Source organism: Lontra canadensis, unplaced genomic scaffold (genome assembly GCF_010015895.1).
Source record: "Lontra canadensis isolate GAN:19392208 unplaced genomic scaffold, GSC_riverotter_1.0 scaffold27, whole genome shotgun sequence".
In the NCBI taxonomy this organism is placed as follows: domain Eukaryota; kingdom Metazoa; phylum Chordata; class Mammalia; order Carnivora; family Mustelidae; genus Lontra; species Lontra canadensis.
The window spans coordinates 15,468,244-15,483,656 of record NW_022631021.1 but is presented as its reverse complement, the minus strand read 5'-3'; the positions used below and the strand labels follow the sequence as shown (position 1 = coordinate 15,483,656).

Genomic DNA, 15,413 nt, shown 5'->3' with positions numbered 1-15,413 from the left:
AGGAGGTACCAGTATAAAAAATTAACCATTTGCAAAACACATATCTGATAAAAGACTATTACTGAAACATAAAAAGAATTCTTAAAACTCAACAATAAGAAAACAAACAATCCAGTTAAAAAGTGGGCAATGGGCGCCTGGGTGGCTCCGCTGGTTAAGTGTACAACTCTTGTTTCTGCTCAGGTCATGATCTCGGTGTTGTGGGATCGAGCCCCGTGTTGGGCTCTGTGTTCAGTGGACAGTCTGCTTGAGATTCTCCCCCTCTCCCTCTCCATCTGCCCCTCCCTGATCGCATTCACTCAGTCTGTCTCAAATTAATTAATTAATTTTAAAAATGTGGCCAAAAGATCTGCATAGACACCCCACCAAAAGAGAGATACAGATGGCAAATAAGCATATAAAAAGATGTTTCACGTCATGTTGTTACACTACACACCTATTAAAATGATTAAAATCCAAAACACTGCCAATACCCACTGCTCATGAGGATGCATCATTTTTATGCACCACTCTCACTCATTGCTGGTGGGAATACAAAATGGTACAGCCACTTTGGAAGACAGTTTAGCAGTTTATTACAAGATAAACAAAGCCTTACCATATGATCCAACAGTTGTACTCCTAGATATTTACCCAAATGAGCTGGAAACGTATGTCCATACAAAACCTTGCACACAACTGTTTATAGCAGTTATATTCATAACTGAAAAAACTGAATGCAAGCAAGATGTCCTTGAAGGACGTCAATAGAGGAGTGGATAAACAGAATGTGGTACATCCAAACAATGGAATATTATTCAGCAATAAAAAGAAATGAGCTATGAGGCCATGAAGAGACCCAGGGGAACCTTAAATGCCTATTATCAAGTGAAAGAATCCAGTGTGAAAAGGCTGCAAACGGTATGATTCCAACTATATAACATTCTGGAAAAGGCAAAACTATGGAGACAGTAAAAAGAACAGTGGTTGCCAGAGGTTCAGGGGTTGTAGGGGATGAATAGGTAGAACGCAGAGGATTTGGGGGCAGAGATAGAATTCTGTATGATACTGTAATGGTAAACCCATGATATATGCGTTTGTCAAATCTCATAGGATTGTACAACACAGTGAACCCTAATGTAAACTATGGATATGAGTTAGCAGTAAAATATCAATATTGGTTTATCAATTATGACAAACATACCATACCAATGCAAGATCAAAAGGGGAAACTGTGAAGGGAGGGGAGAGAGTATATGGGAACTCTGTACTTTCTGCCCAATTTTTCTATGAACCTAAAACTACTCTCATAGTCTATTCACTCAAAAAAGTAAAAATAAAAAAGACTACTGGCCTAGGAGGAGCCAGAGGATTTGATTTCTTGGGTCTACCTCATTCACTGATGGTCCATGCCATCTCTACTGCTCAAAATACTTCCTATGCAGTACTCTATCCTACCATCATGTACCCAGAGGTCGACCTGATGCATCATACCTCTCTGGCTTAATAAAGGTAGTAAAAGAAGGCGCCAAGTAATAGTATTTCATACCAAGAATTAAGAATACAAATTGTTACACTGGCATGGCCAGATGGGGAACTCTGACACTGAAAATAAGGGCATGTTTTAATTCACTGGGACAATAGTATCTTTGTATAATGACTTTAATACCCAGGATTCACTGAGAAATATTTTCACCCACTAGAGAAAAATCAGGACTTTGTCAATTCCCTTTGACGATTCTTTCCAGGAAACATTTCAGGCATGTATCAAAGTGGCCACATTCACTGGTGACATTTACAAAACTTAATTCTTTTCAAAAACTCCTCGACCAAAATATACACTGAAAATGTTCACACTAAAATTTTATTTTCCTTTCATGGATATCTAATAATTAGAATTTATACTCCAGCTAAGATATAAAAGTTCAAGCTCTAAAGTCTATTTAACACTTGAATTGAAATAAATCCCATACATTTTTAAACTATTAATTTTAATTTCATGAATCCATTTAACACATCTCAAGCAGTTGTTGTATTAATCAAAAATCATAATCCTAATAAAAAATATTCATAAAAGCAATTTCTGCAACATTTACCAGTGTAACAAAATTCAAAATATATAGTTTATGTCAAAAAATTATATATAGTTTATGTCAAATATACACTTTCTGTTCAAATGCCACAGACACCACTTATAGCTATATGAGCTCAGGAAAATTAATTTCTCTAAGATTCAATTTTCATATTAGTAAAATGGTAGTAGTTATAGCCAAGATAAAGAGTTATGAGGGTTAGAAATGATACATACATAATTCATTCACAATACCCAGCACTGTCCAGTATATAAGTAGGTGTATAAAAGCTGAACCCATAAACAAAGATGGCTTAGAACTTACATGATCATATAACCACTGAACTCCTTATCTACCAAACAAAACTGACTACAAATCTCAAGTTTATGTAGGGAAAAAAAAGAAGCAAATGAAAAAAATTACTGAAATACACTGAAAATTTTGTTTTTTAATCATTTACAGTTCCTTCTAAAAGGATCTTAAACCAGTAATTTTAAAAACAAAAATCTCTGCTCTAAGATACTACAAATCCTGTTCAGAGGATTCCCAATAAGGTTGATAAGCTATTACTTAAGGAGCCCTACATTAACTAGAACATTCTAGTTTTCTAGGTCATACTACTTGCCGTATTTCCAATGTCAAGCAAAACAGCATTCATTCCATTTCATTACCAAAGAAGGTCTAATAATGGTTAATATTAAAAGTTTATTTCAAAAACATTTTCTAATGAGTACACTACAAATCTTTTTACACAAATTAAAAAGAAAATACTTAAAACTTCTTCAATATAACTTCAACAACGGAAGTCACTGCACCCATTCCTGCCCCACACTCAAAACCAATCAATTAGCCATCCTGTCAATTTCTACCATTTCTCCTGAATCAGCCTTCTATTCCAAGCACCATAATTTTACAGTGGCCTCTTAACCTGTCTCCCTGCTTCCTGAATCATCCTTTCCACTCAGTACTCCATACCTTTACCAGAGTTATCTCTCTAAACACTATTTTCTTTGGTAACACCCCACTGAAGATCATCAGGGGTCCCTTCCCTACCTACAGAATAAGGCCCAAACTTGATCCTCAGTGTGGCATTCAAGGCCCTTTTCCATCTGGTCCAACATTATCCTCCATATTTACCCATTTCCATCTTCCTATAACCTCTATGCACTGCCATCTCTAAAACTTACAATGCAACTTAAGCCAAACATTCAAACTGGATTCTCTGGTTATGTTAATGAAATGGTACAGTCACATTAGTCTCTTCTCTCAAGCTTTCCTCCCTGGGACCTTCACCTTCTCACAGGGTAAAATCCCATTTGACCCCAAGTACATAACTTTACACAACACCCAAACCAAGCAGAATTATTTGCTTCCTTTTCCGAAAGTGATTAAGAATAGGTTGAAAAATAATAGCAAATAAAATTGCATTAAGGAAATAAACCAAAAAATAAATAAAATCCTTATTTGATCTCTAACAGAAATAATGATGTACTTCAGCAGATATCTGCCTAAAATTACTCTTTGGGAACAAGCAGCCTTGACCCCTAACTTAGTAAGAGCTGAGAAATGGACACCAAAGTCTTTCTTTTTCAAAAGCCATTATAGACAGAAAAGTCCCATGTAATAGAACCACCCGACTTTCTTTGTAATGAATAAGAAAGACTAAACATTCTAAACGACGAATCTTCTCACTTAATTTTTTCATCAGATATAGACAGCCAGATATCTTATACATTTTTATACTTAGTTGTGGAACTAAAACAGAAAGGAACACATGACAGCCTGGATACTCCATCTTTTTGTCACTTCTATAGCTTCAGATGTTTTTACAGGCTGCAATTTCATGAAGACACTTTGGGCAAACAGTCCAGCTCCCCAAAGAGCCAGGCTCCTGGGCTCACATGACCCAAACACAAAAACACAGATGTTTCTTTGCCTGACTACAGAATAGCCATAGAACAATGAATTGTTCCCACTGCCTCTCCTTCCATGTCATTTATTGCCTACAATCGTTACTGAGCCAGATAATAAGAGCCTCCAAATTGCTCAAATAAAAAATTTTCAAAAGCATAAAGCTTTTTTAAAGTCCCTGAGCAAATAAATGTTGAGATAACTACAAAAGTCTAAGTCAGAACAAAAGAAACTAAAGAAGCACCAGTCTGCTCTTTGGGTTCAAAGTCAAATTCACTAACAATATCTAATAACTGCTTACATTCCTAGACGGATATGTGTTCCTTACAGTGTGAAGCAACAAGTAAATTCTTTGGCCAATTTAAATCCTAATTATTTGGGAAGAAATGACTTTTAAACCCATGGTGTAACATTATAAAACATCCAACCATGTCATTTTGAAAATCCTCATAGATTTCCACGGATCTTTCAGATATTCTCTTACACTTTAGCAAAGTCAAATATACTGTGTTAGGGATGTTAATATGTGTCCAAACTTTAACCTTCTACTTTCAGGGCAGATACTTTACCCTCTGTGTGCTAGACACTGCTGGTTGCAAATAACCATTTTGCCTGACTCTTTAACCAACAGAACTTCAACCCTGTTCAAATGTTCCCAGTTGCTACATAGACAGCAGTGGCCCCTTTAACAGTTCTGGCCAAAGAGATATTAGCAAGAGTTGCTAAGTGGGCTTCTAAAAAACCTCTTTAAAAGGAGGCTAACTCAACTAGTTTTCACCTTCTGTCCTTTGTCCTTGCAATTCTCCTTCTCTCTCTCTCTTTTTTTTTTTTTTTTTAAATATTTTATTTACTGGGGCTCCTGGGTGGCTCAGTCATTAAGCATCTGCCTTCAGCTCAGGTCATGATCCCAGGGTCCCGGGCTGGAGCCCCGCATAGTCCTCCCTGCTCTGTGGGGAGCCTGCTTCTCCTTCTTCCACTACTCCTGCTTGTGTTCCCTCTCTCACTGTGTCTTTCTCTGTCAAATAAATAAATTAAATATTAAAACTTAATAATAATAAAGATTTTATTTATCTATTTATTTATGGGGGGAGGGGAGCAGAGGGAGAAAAACAGGCAGATTCCACTCTCAGCGCAGAGCACCAGGCAGGACTCCATCCCACACCCCTGAGATCATGATCTGAGCTGACATCAAGAGTTGGATACTTAACCAAAGGAGACAGCCAGGCACCCCTGCAATTCTCCTTCTTCCATCTGGAAGTAAGACACAATGGCTGGAAGAGGAACAGCCATCTTGTGATGAGAGAAAGACATCTCAGTGGCTCAGCGGCCACTGAGAATTAGCTAAACAGCAATACAGAAGTTCGGGTCCCACTGGCAAATAGAAGTACCCTACAACTCTGGTCTGCCTACCTGCCTACCACAGCTTCTCAGTATCTGAGACAAAGAAACACTATCATCTGTTTTCTGTTACAAACAACCAAATACAACCTTAGCTAACACTCATTACCAGATTAAGCCCACTTCATTTGTTAAAAGAAAAAGCCCAAACGAATGCTGTTATAACTTGCTGCACTATAGTGCTATCATGATGCCACCATTAACAAGTTAAAGTTCACTTATTACACAACTGACTAGTACATTAAGCCATGAGCAGAGCATGAGCAGATGAAATCTGAAAATCAAGTTTTTGTAGAATCCTGGAAGCCAAGTGAAAACCACTGAGCAAGATCTTCCAAGACTACACAGTATGAAGTGGGGGGAAGTTCCAGAAAACTTTACACTCCAACTTTCAATCCAAATGGCACCAGAGTCGGCTCACACAGCAAAATGACAGGATTTTTTCCAACCACACATCTATGCAGGCCATAAAATTGAAGTGAAGATGAAAACTACAGGTGTAGTGGTTCTCAGTCCCTTGGGTCACCAAGCACATAGGCAGAATTACATAGCCCTGAGAGAAGGGATTAAAGCAATTACTCAAACTTTCCATGGAAAACAAACAAGCAAAAAACAAAAAACTTTTTTGCCTTTCTTTCAAAATAATCAAAGAGGATTTTTCAGTGATGTTCTAGATAAGTAAAAAATCTGCCACTCACCTTTCACAGAGAATGATAGTGAAACATTTTTTACAGCTGTCTGGGGACAACTGCTTAATTTCCAGATCAATAGGAAAAGACCCAGTTTTTTGGGCTGAAATAATTTGCCTTCTTTCTAAATTAGGCTAAAATGTATAAAATAAAATTTATTGGGTTCACATTAATGATGTCATTTTCACACTTAACAACCTTTTCAAAAAGTGCTGAGAAAATTAAATCTTTCAATGACAGAATTAAATAGCAGAATTTCAGATTCAAGTGAGAGCTAATATTAATAATATAAAAATGTATAATTAATTAAGATAACAGTATACAGATGAGTTTCCTTATACTGCTCCCCCCCAAAAAAACAAGAGGGATCATCCTGTCCTTTACGCTAAGCTAAACATGTTTCATGTTACATAGTAAATACACTGGATAATCTAATATATATAAAAGAAAGCCATTGCCATGGGCAGTTTCTAGCATAAATAATAAGTAAATAAGTCTTATTTATTAATAAATGCCTTTATTCACCCTGACTGTGCTATTAGCTGAAGCAATGTGATTTTTTTTAATCAGAAATCCTGAATATTCCAGCTATGAGTATATCTTATAAGCAAGAGAACTACAATATGAATCAGAGCACCACACTCTTCTCTGCAGCAAACAGCTTTTTCTGTGTTGTTCTAATTCATCGAACGCCTATTCACTCAGAAGTAAAGGACCAAAGCAAGACACAAGAACAGACCACATCATAAACAACTGGGGCTCACTAACTTGGTACTACTCAGTTTTCTACAAAGGACTGGGTTGTAAGTCCTCGCACAGGCCATCTGAAGACTAAGACTAACAAAATTCTCAGCTTCTAAATCCAATACTCATAACTGCTGACAGTATAGATTATTATAATTCTACGTTTCTGACAACAGACAAATTTTGAATTTGTTCCAGCTGACTCCACCACTTACATTATTCAACAGCTGGGGCATATGATAACTTGGCAACCTGATAATACTCTAGCTGAATGCAAACTCATTCTGTAACCAAGGAACTTTGTCAGAAATAAAAATCCAAATAACCTCTCTTAAGTTCAAATGGGAATGTGAAATGTTTGAACAATGCATGATTTCAGAAAGTGAGCGACTGTACTTTGAAAGTTTAGTGAACTGCCACTCCCTTTTCAAAGCCTACAATTCTTTCCTGATTAGATCAGCCCCCATAGCAAGTCATCACGGTTAATAAGCACTATAGTGAAGTCATCGTATTGGATACTGATGGGAAATCATAACTGGCTTCAAAACACACTGGGAAACAATGAGTTTTCCAGGTCCCCAGCTTTACGTATAATACACTGGCCAATACTCTTACTTTCCTTTCCAAAACTAAATGAAACATAGGACATCTATAAAGCCAACTACAAACTGATGACCTAAGCATTTTAAGACCACAAAGAAAATGAAGGTAACATTGCTCACTTTTTCAGTGAAATCTGGGACTGTAGGTTTGAAAGAGTATATTTAACTGCAATGATGATCATTAGGCTATAATTAAAATGAAGTGTAGTGAGAAATGCAATGGCCTTCGGATCTTTTATTTCCAAAGGCAAACAGAAACAAGCTTTTAAAGAATGCTTGCTTTCTCAAGACAAGTCAAAGCAACAATTATCGTTTCCAAAGTCACCTGAAATCACCCATACATCACTGAGGTAAAACTTGATGAGACAAAAATTCACACAGCAATAATTTTTTTCAAAAGTATGAAAAAACTTCCAGACTTTTTTGCTTTTGGATTTTAAACAGCACAGGTGTGTAGTCTTCAATAAGGTTTGCTAATCTGTATTGCAATATCTTTCATTTTTCACGTTCTGGAGAAAACTGATTAAAAACTTTATTTTAAAATATAAAGACAGAAATAAACATGAGTGTATTACACACGCACACATAAATGCTACCGATGTGCTTTAGCCTAAAATATCAATGCACTTGCTCAGTGGCAATGTTATACACAATAGAGTCTTGGCACAAAGGAATTCTGATTGCGCTGTTTACAAATTCAACATGGATTAAAAGAATGTCAATAACAAAACATGTTCTAGAAAGAGATAAAATACATTTCTGGGTAGACTGTGAGCATTTTGGAAATTTGGAATTTAGTTGTTCAATTCAGGATTTTATATTTCTACTTTCTGCTAATAGAAAACTAGCAATGCATGCCATTTTTAACTATATAATCCTCCATTCAATTTGCAGATACAGTTTTTTTAAGACCAAAGCAAATATTCGAAAGATACAAAACCCTCTGGATCCAAGCTATGAATCCGGCCACTCTTCACTATTAATATATTAAGGGTCCGTGAGTAGCCCTGGGTGGGGAGTGTTTTGGTCTCCTTACTGTGTCTCTTGTCTGTACACACTGAAAAATGATTTCCAGAGACAAAAAGACTCTTTAAGATGAGAGGATGCACTTTGTCTAACACTATATTTAACTATAAAGTCAAAGTAAACAATACTAAAATATAAAAAATTTATCAGTTTGGCACAGAATTTCCCAAACATAAAGAATAGGCAGAAAAAGCATTTCAAAATATACTGCTTTACATTTAAATTTACAACAGACTCACTGACTTAAGGCTTTCATCCATCACACAATCAAGTAATTTTTATGATGAATAAGAATAGGTATATACAAACCACAAACTTTTTTCAAATAAAATCATTCTAAGAAAAATGATTTGGTGATGCTCTCAGTGGTGAAACCCAAGAACCTTTTTTTTTTTTTAATTTAAGAACCCAAGAACCTTTTTTTGTAGGGTTAACCAACACCCCATGCAAAGCAAGAGCAGCAATGCCTTAGTAATCCCGTGGAGAATTAACCGGTAGCCACCCTCCCAGGAAGAATTATGATTCATAGTACTTAAGAGCTTCTACAAGGGAGAGAAAATGCAATGTGCTTGAAACCCAAACCCCTTCCCCCCACTCCACAGCCTATCCAAGGGCGTCTCCGGACCATCGCCCACCCCGACCACTCTCTCTGAGTTGAGGTCACTAAATCCCATCCAAAAAACCCTGGTCCATTCCCAAGACTGGCCCAGACACCTGTTTACCTGTGCCCAAGCAGTAGAGGCTCTGGTTAAGCAAAGATAACGGTTACCGGGCTGGTGCGTGCTAAGCCCCGCCGCCGGAGCCCGGGGGATCACATACCTTTGTACCTCTCCAGAACATCCTCGTAGGCCTGGAGGTACTCCTGCTCCTCCACGTACAGGTAAGCAGCTGGCGAGAGGTACCCCGCCATACCGAAGTTTATCTAAGCGATGACTGGCCAATTCCCCTTTCCCCCTCCTAACCCCAGAGAGTATCGTAGTCAGCAAGACGCAGCCTTGAGAACTGGAAAAGCGGAAGGAGCGGCGGGCTGGGGGAGAGCGCTGAAGCCGGAGACGCAGAGCCAGGGGCGCGAGGGGGCGGTGGGCGCCGGAGCCGGCAGAGGAAACGCCCAGGCCCCCTGGCGGGCTGCGGGTGCTGGGCCGCCGCTCCGGGGAGCCAGAGTCCCTCTCAGGTTTCAGCAGCAGCAAATCTCGGCTAGCCCGGGGGCGGCGACAAGCAGCGCCACGCCACGCGGAGGAGCCTGGAGCCCAGAGGTGATGGGCGAAGGGTGGCGGGTGCCGGGACCCTCTGCGGGCAGCACGGCCGTCACCCAGTCCCTGCGGGCCCGGCTGAGGCCGCGGCGGCGGTGCCGGAGGACGGGCGCGCTGCCTCCGCCCGGGATGCTGCGCGGCGCATCTGCGGCATTTCCTGGCCGCCGCGCCGCAGACACTCGCCCGCGCCCCCGGAGAGAGGGAGGGGGGAGGGCGGAGGGCGGAAGGGAGGGGGCAAGCGCGGCGGTCAGCGCCCCGGCTGGCTCGGTTCCGACCCTGGCGCGGCTCGGCCCCTCCCTCCCCAGGCAGGGCCGGGCGCCCCGGGGCCCCCTCTCCGGCCCGCCCACCCAGGTCGATCTCACGGCCAAGCACGCCCACCCCCGGACGCTGGCCGGCCGGCCCGGATCCCCAAGGGTGAGGTTTCTATTTGGGACCCACAACAGGTGCCTGGGAAACAAAGCCGCAGATCGCGGTCACCGACGAGCGCAGCAGCCACCACCCCCCCGCGTCCTCCCGCCCCCCTCCCCACCAAATGGGTTGAGCAGTCAGAGGTCTCCCCCGGGAAGGGATGACAGAGGCAGGAGTGGAAAATACTCTTCGACCCAGCTTATGGCACGGAGGGACTCAGGTCACTCAGTGCCGCACGGGGCTGGGAGGGACTAGGGTCCCTTCCCGGGGCACATCTCGGGGGCGGGGCGGCGCGGCCTCTGCAGGTGGCCCTGCGCGTCAGGGCCTGACAGCCTGGAAGCCACTGCGGCTGCGCGCCCCGCGGACCAGCCCTCAGTCCCTCCCTTCCGCCCCCCAGAGCCGGCCAGAGCATCTGCCGCTGCGCTCCTGGGAGACGGCCACAGCCGGTTTGCTCTCAGTGCCTCCAGCTTACTTTGTCCCTTCCCTCCTTCCCTTTACCCATTATTCATTCCACACAGTACTGGTATCTTCTGAATTTGAACAAAATGGACACAATTCCCTTAACTTTGGAATGTCATATACTAAAGTGGTGAGTTTTAAGAATCCAAGAACCATTTGGTACTCAGACGCGTACATAAATGTGTTTAAGAGTACTGACTGAAGTCAGCATCCTGCCTCCTTACTAATTGTGTGACATGGCCAAGTTACTTATCCTCTCTGGCCTCTCTTCATCAGTAAAATGGGGTTAATAGTGCCCACCTTATAAGTTTGTGGCTTTATACATGTTAGCTATAATTATTAATAGATAAATCAACGCGTTGTCGACCATCTGACTTAACATCTTCACCTTTTGCCCACATCTTCCCTCCCTATTCCTTTCATATGCACTGACCTTTTGTCCTTGATGAGTTTTTTTTCCCCTTTCAATGTTGTGAATCTGGACCATTTTTCATTAACTCTTAGATGGGGATGAATACTCCTAAAAACTGTACACTCCTGGAAAAAAACTTACTTGAGTTAGAACTGGAAATCTTTACTTCTCCTGAGCAACTGGTCTACTTTTGTTATCCCAAAGCAAAACTGTATCTCTCTTTGCTGTCCTGACCACTGGTTTATAATCTGAGTTTGAGTCCATGTCCCACCAAGCTCCTAGGATCAATGGTTTTCTCGCAACTTGGTATGCATTTATGTACACATTGGTTCATGAAGTAACAAGCATGCATCATCTGTGACACCTTCTTGAAATGAAAGAGTTAACAATTAGATCCCTAAAAGTCATTCCATTTATAGACCACACACGTACATGAATCTCTCTCAAAATTCTTTTGTCTCCTTTACAATGACTAGGGTCATTGAGGGCACAGTCTGAGCCTCCATCAGAGACTGAAACCCAGCAGCATCCAGTATGTGAATATAATCAATGCACTCTTAATTGATTTTTAACTCTCCTTTTAAGGAGACAGTCAAAATGAACAGCAGCAGCATTGGGGTTTTCTATAAAGATAGCCTTTGCCCCATGCATTCTTGGAATGGTAATATTGGGTCAACCTGCTAATAATAATAGTCTATTCCATAGGGAAGCAGAAGCAGTTAAGAGGCTACCCTCTGGAGCTAAGAATGCCTGAATTCAGATCAAGATCCACCACTTGCTAGTTGTATGACCTTGGGAAGAGTCTCTCCCTCTCTCAGCAGATTTCTGGACTAAAAAATGGAGAAAATAATTATACCTACTTCATAAGGTTGTTCAGAGACTAAATGAGATAACACAGTAAATGCTTATAAGAACATCTGACCATGGAGCGCCTGGTGACTCAGTCGGTTAAGGATTCGACCCTTGGTTTCAGCTTGGGTCATGATCTCAGGGTTGTGAGATCAAGCCCCATGTTGGGCTCCGTGCTTAGCACAAAGTCTGGTTGAAATCCTCTCTCTCCCTCTGCCTTTCCCCCTGCTCATGAACTCTCTCTCTCTCTCTTTCTCAAATAAATAAATCTTTCTAAAAAATAAGAGCATCTGACCATTTGCAAACTATCATTTATACAGCATTTACCATATACCAAAGAATTTGCAAAATGTTTTGCACTCACTACTTTATTTACTTGCCACAGCCATGACCCTTTAATAGAGAAAGTGAAGCTGAGAAAAATTCAGTAAGTTGCCAAAGAAAATACAACTAGCTTGTGATAGAGGGAGAATTAAAATCCAAGTTTGCCTGAGTCCAAAGTCTGACTCTGCTTAGACCCTTCAATTCCAACTTTAAAGAATTTACATGGGACAAAAATCCATATTTTAAAATAGCACTGTTCCCAACAAACCGTGTACCTTTACGGGCACTTCAAGAATAAAAAACTCAGCCTACCATATCCGGTAACTAAGAACAGCAGATCTATAGTTCTTATATAAAAGTCATTTATACAATGGATATTATAAAGCCCCATTCCTTACACTTCATCATCTTTTTCTCACATTGACCCTGAGACATAGGAAAGGCGTGCAATCTCCGACTTTAAAGTGAGAACACTACAGTATGTGCAAAAGCACTTTTAAAATCGTCAAGTGTCAGACATGTGACCTAAGACTCTCTAAAATGTAAACCTGATTATATCACTGCATTGCCAAAAAATCTTTAATAATTCCCCACCACTTACAGCATGAATGGTCCAATCTCCTCAGTATTACACACAGGCACCTTTCCATTTCTGCTATTCTCTACCAAATCCCATGTTCTACTATGTATTGCACTTGAAATTTCCATATAAACACATCTCCCCACCTTTGTTCTTATGGTTCCATCCCTCTGAAGTGGCCTTCCCTTTCCCCCTATTCCCATCAAGCTCTTTAATTCTCACTTCAGGTGGCACCTCCCCTCAGAAGCTTTCAGGCTCCATTCTCTGTCCATGTTAATTAGACTCTTCTCTGGATTCTTTTCATATTAGGTACTTATATAGCCATAATAACTAATCTCTCACGCCATGTTGTAACAGTCTAACAACATATCCAGTTATCATTTTGGACTATAACTTCTTTAAAAGCAGAACTATGTGCTTTTCTTCATTTTATTCCAGGGACTCGATCAATATTTATTAAATGTGAATGAATTTAGTTATCTCACACACCATAAGGTCTTTTTGACTCTAGGCATTTTCATGTTCAATTTTATTTTTATGACCTTAAAAACAAATAAAAATATTGGACTTTCAACTCCTTTATTACTCAGTAATGAACACAATGGACATCCTCAAACCACTTCTGAACCTCACCCCATCTCTTCCTAGGGATGAATTTCAAAGATGGGTGAGTTTCAGGCAGAGTGTGAAAATGTCTAATAAAGTTAAAAGTTGAAATCTTTTTATAGTATATTTTCAAACTACCCACAGCATCGAAATCGCTCAGATGCCCTGTTGCCTTATCTTCCACTGGGTGATCAGTGGTGAACAAATAACATATTTGAATTTCATATTTTAGCTACATTATTTTTAAACAGATATCGGAAGACTGGCCTCCAAGTCTTTGCTCCCAAGATATGATTATTATGATTTGTGTAGAAAACAGCCAACTTACCAATATTTATTTTAAAAACATTAGCACATTTCCATACTAGGGCTGCTTATTCTGTTTGTAGTTTTGTTTTGTTTTTGATTAATCTCTTTAAAGTATGTGACTTTGAGGTCTCAAGTTCACTAACGACCACTAACTTTATACCTATCCCCACTCAGCGAACATTTTAGAACAAATAAAACATGGCCCCTGCCCTCAGTGAGTTTACCATCTACCAATATCTTCTTGTCCACTGCATCCCATCAGAACCCCCAGTTCTTCCATTTCTTCCCCAACTACAGTGTACACAGATGATTAGTCCCCCCAACTTCTCTGGACTTCTGGCCTAGTCGTTTTCCTCAATTTAAATAATCTCATTCCCCCTCACGAATACCTGACCAATCCTTCTCTCATAACCTCTTCCTGCACTATCAAAAAGCAGATTATCCACTTCTGTCACCATCAACAAAAACCTCAAGCCAGAAGCACCTTCTTCCCTCCACAAAATGGACGGAACACAGGCATCCTGTTCTGATGGGCTAGAGCTCCAAATTCTCTCAGCACCCTCCTTTCACCTGTCTTTCCTTTCTGCTGAGCCAAAGATACTGTGCAGATACTGGCTCCTCCTCTCCATGCCTCACACCTGCTCATGGAGGGGCAGGGTGGGGAATGAAGCAGTATCTCCACCGGGCAAGGAGTCAGGCCTCAGTGACTAAACACTTTTTAATACTTGAGGAGGGCGGTGAGAGCTAGGTCTGCTCCAGCTCCCCCAAACTACCCCTGCTTGGTCTCACTGGCTCCCAAACAGTCTCCCTCCAGGACCCTCCCTCCTTCCACCCTTTCACTGCTCCACCCCTCCCCTCAAGGCCTGGAAGAGAACAGGCAGCATCTCACAAACAGCAGCCAGAAGCAGCTCAAGGCTGTTGCCCCAGAAACCCAGACTAGAGAATGGCTGTCTGGGCGCTGTTTGTTTTTCCTGTAATCAGAAAATCCTACTAGGGGGACTGTAGGGAGTGTCTCTGCTGCTGTGGTGCCTGGGCTCTGGACTAGTCCTCACCAGCCCCTCAGAGGAATATAAAGTACCAACTTTGCATTACAGTGGGAGGCAAAAGAAACTGAGTGGGCACACACCCACCACCCCAGAGTGAATGTCCGGGAGTGGAGAAGAAAAGAGGCCAGATCCACTGGCTGCAGAAATCAGCTGGGGACAAAACCTGACCTTTGGCCTTTGCAAACCCCGCCCCACCGCAAAAGACTTAGTCCATCCTACCCATTACCATTCTGAAAGAGAAAATTGTGGAGGGAACTGAGGACCAATCACCCCAGAAAGCAAGTCTCGTGCACAGAACACATATGAAGAAACCACACAGGCACTGTGAGGTTGGAGGATTGGTTTCCTCAGTGTTCTCAGCTTTCAGCTGGGTAAAACAAGTCATCCCTTCTGGTTCGACTTCTACACCCAGTGCAAGGGAACACCGGTAACAGAACAGAAACATTGGCACCTCCCCTATATTAATTAATCAGGAATGCATGATAGCTAAACCTTCAAAAGCACCAGGGACGGAAAGCTGCTATGGACACATGACTCTGACAGAGATGCTACAATTTAAAAAAAAAAAAAAAAAAAAAAAAATGGCATCCAAGTTGCTGGATTTCCCTCTGCAATTCCGGATACCAAACACCAGGAATCCACCCCAGTTAAACCTGCGAAGCTCAGTGTCCCTGGGCAAAAAATGGAAATGAAGGGAGCTTTCTCACAGATTCTAGCAAATACACTAAGAATCACAGAAGTTAATACTT

General features: G+C 41.2%; 1 protein-coding gene across 19 annotated transcripts in view; it reads right to left on the bottom strand.

Annotated features, from left to right (window-relative positions):
• DST (dystonin) overlaps positions 1 to 15,413 on the bottom strand; it is a 466,510-nt gene that overhangs the window by 336,935 nt on the left and 114,162 nt on the right. For 4 of the 19 annotated variants that reach the window (XM_032864485.1, XM_032864486.1, XM_032864492.1 and 1 more), the window contains exon 1: positions 9,241 to 9,331. The exons of 13 other annotated variants lie outside the window; for them this stretch is intronic. In XM_032864485.1, the coding sequence (XP_032720376.1) occupies positions 9,241 to 9,331 (91 nt within the window). Of the gene's footprint in view, positions 1 to 9,240; positions 9,703 to 15,413 lie in introns of those variants that run through there. 2 more of the 19 variants (XM_032864483.1, XM_032864484.1) reach the window with 1 other exon arrangement.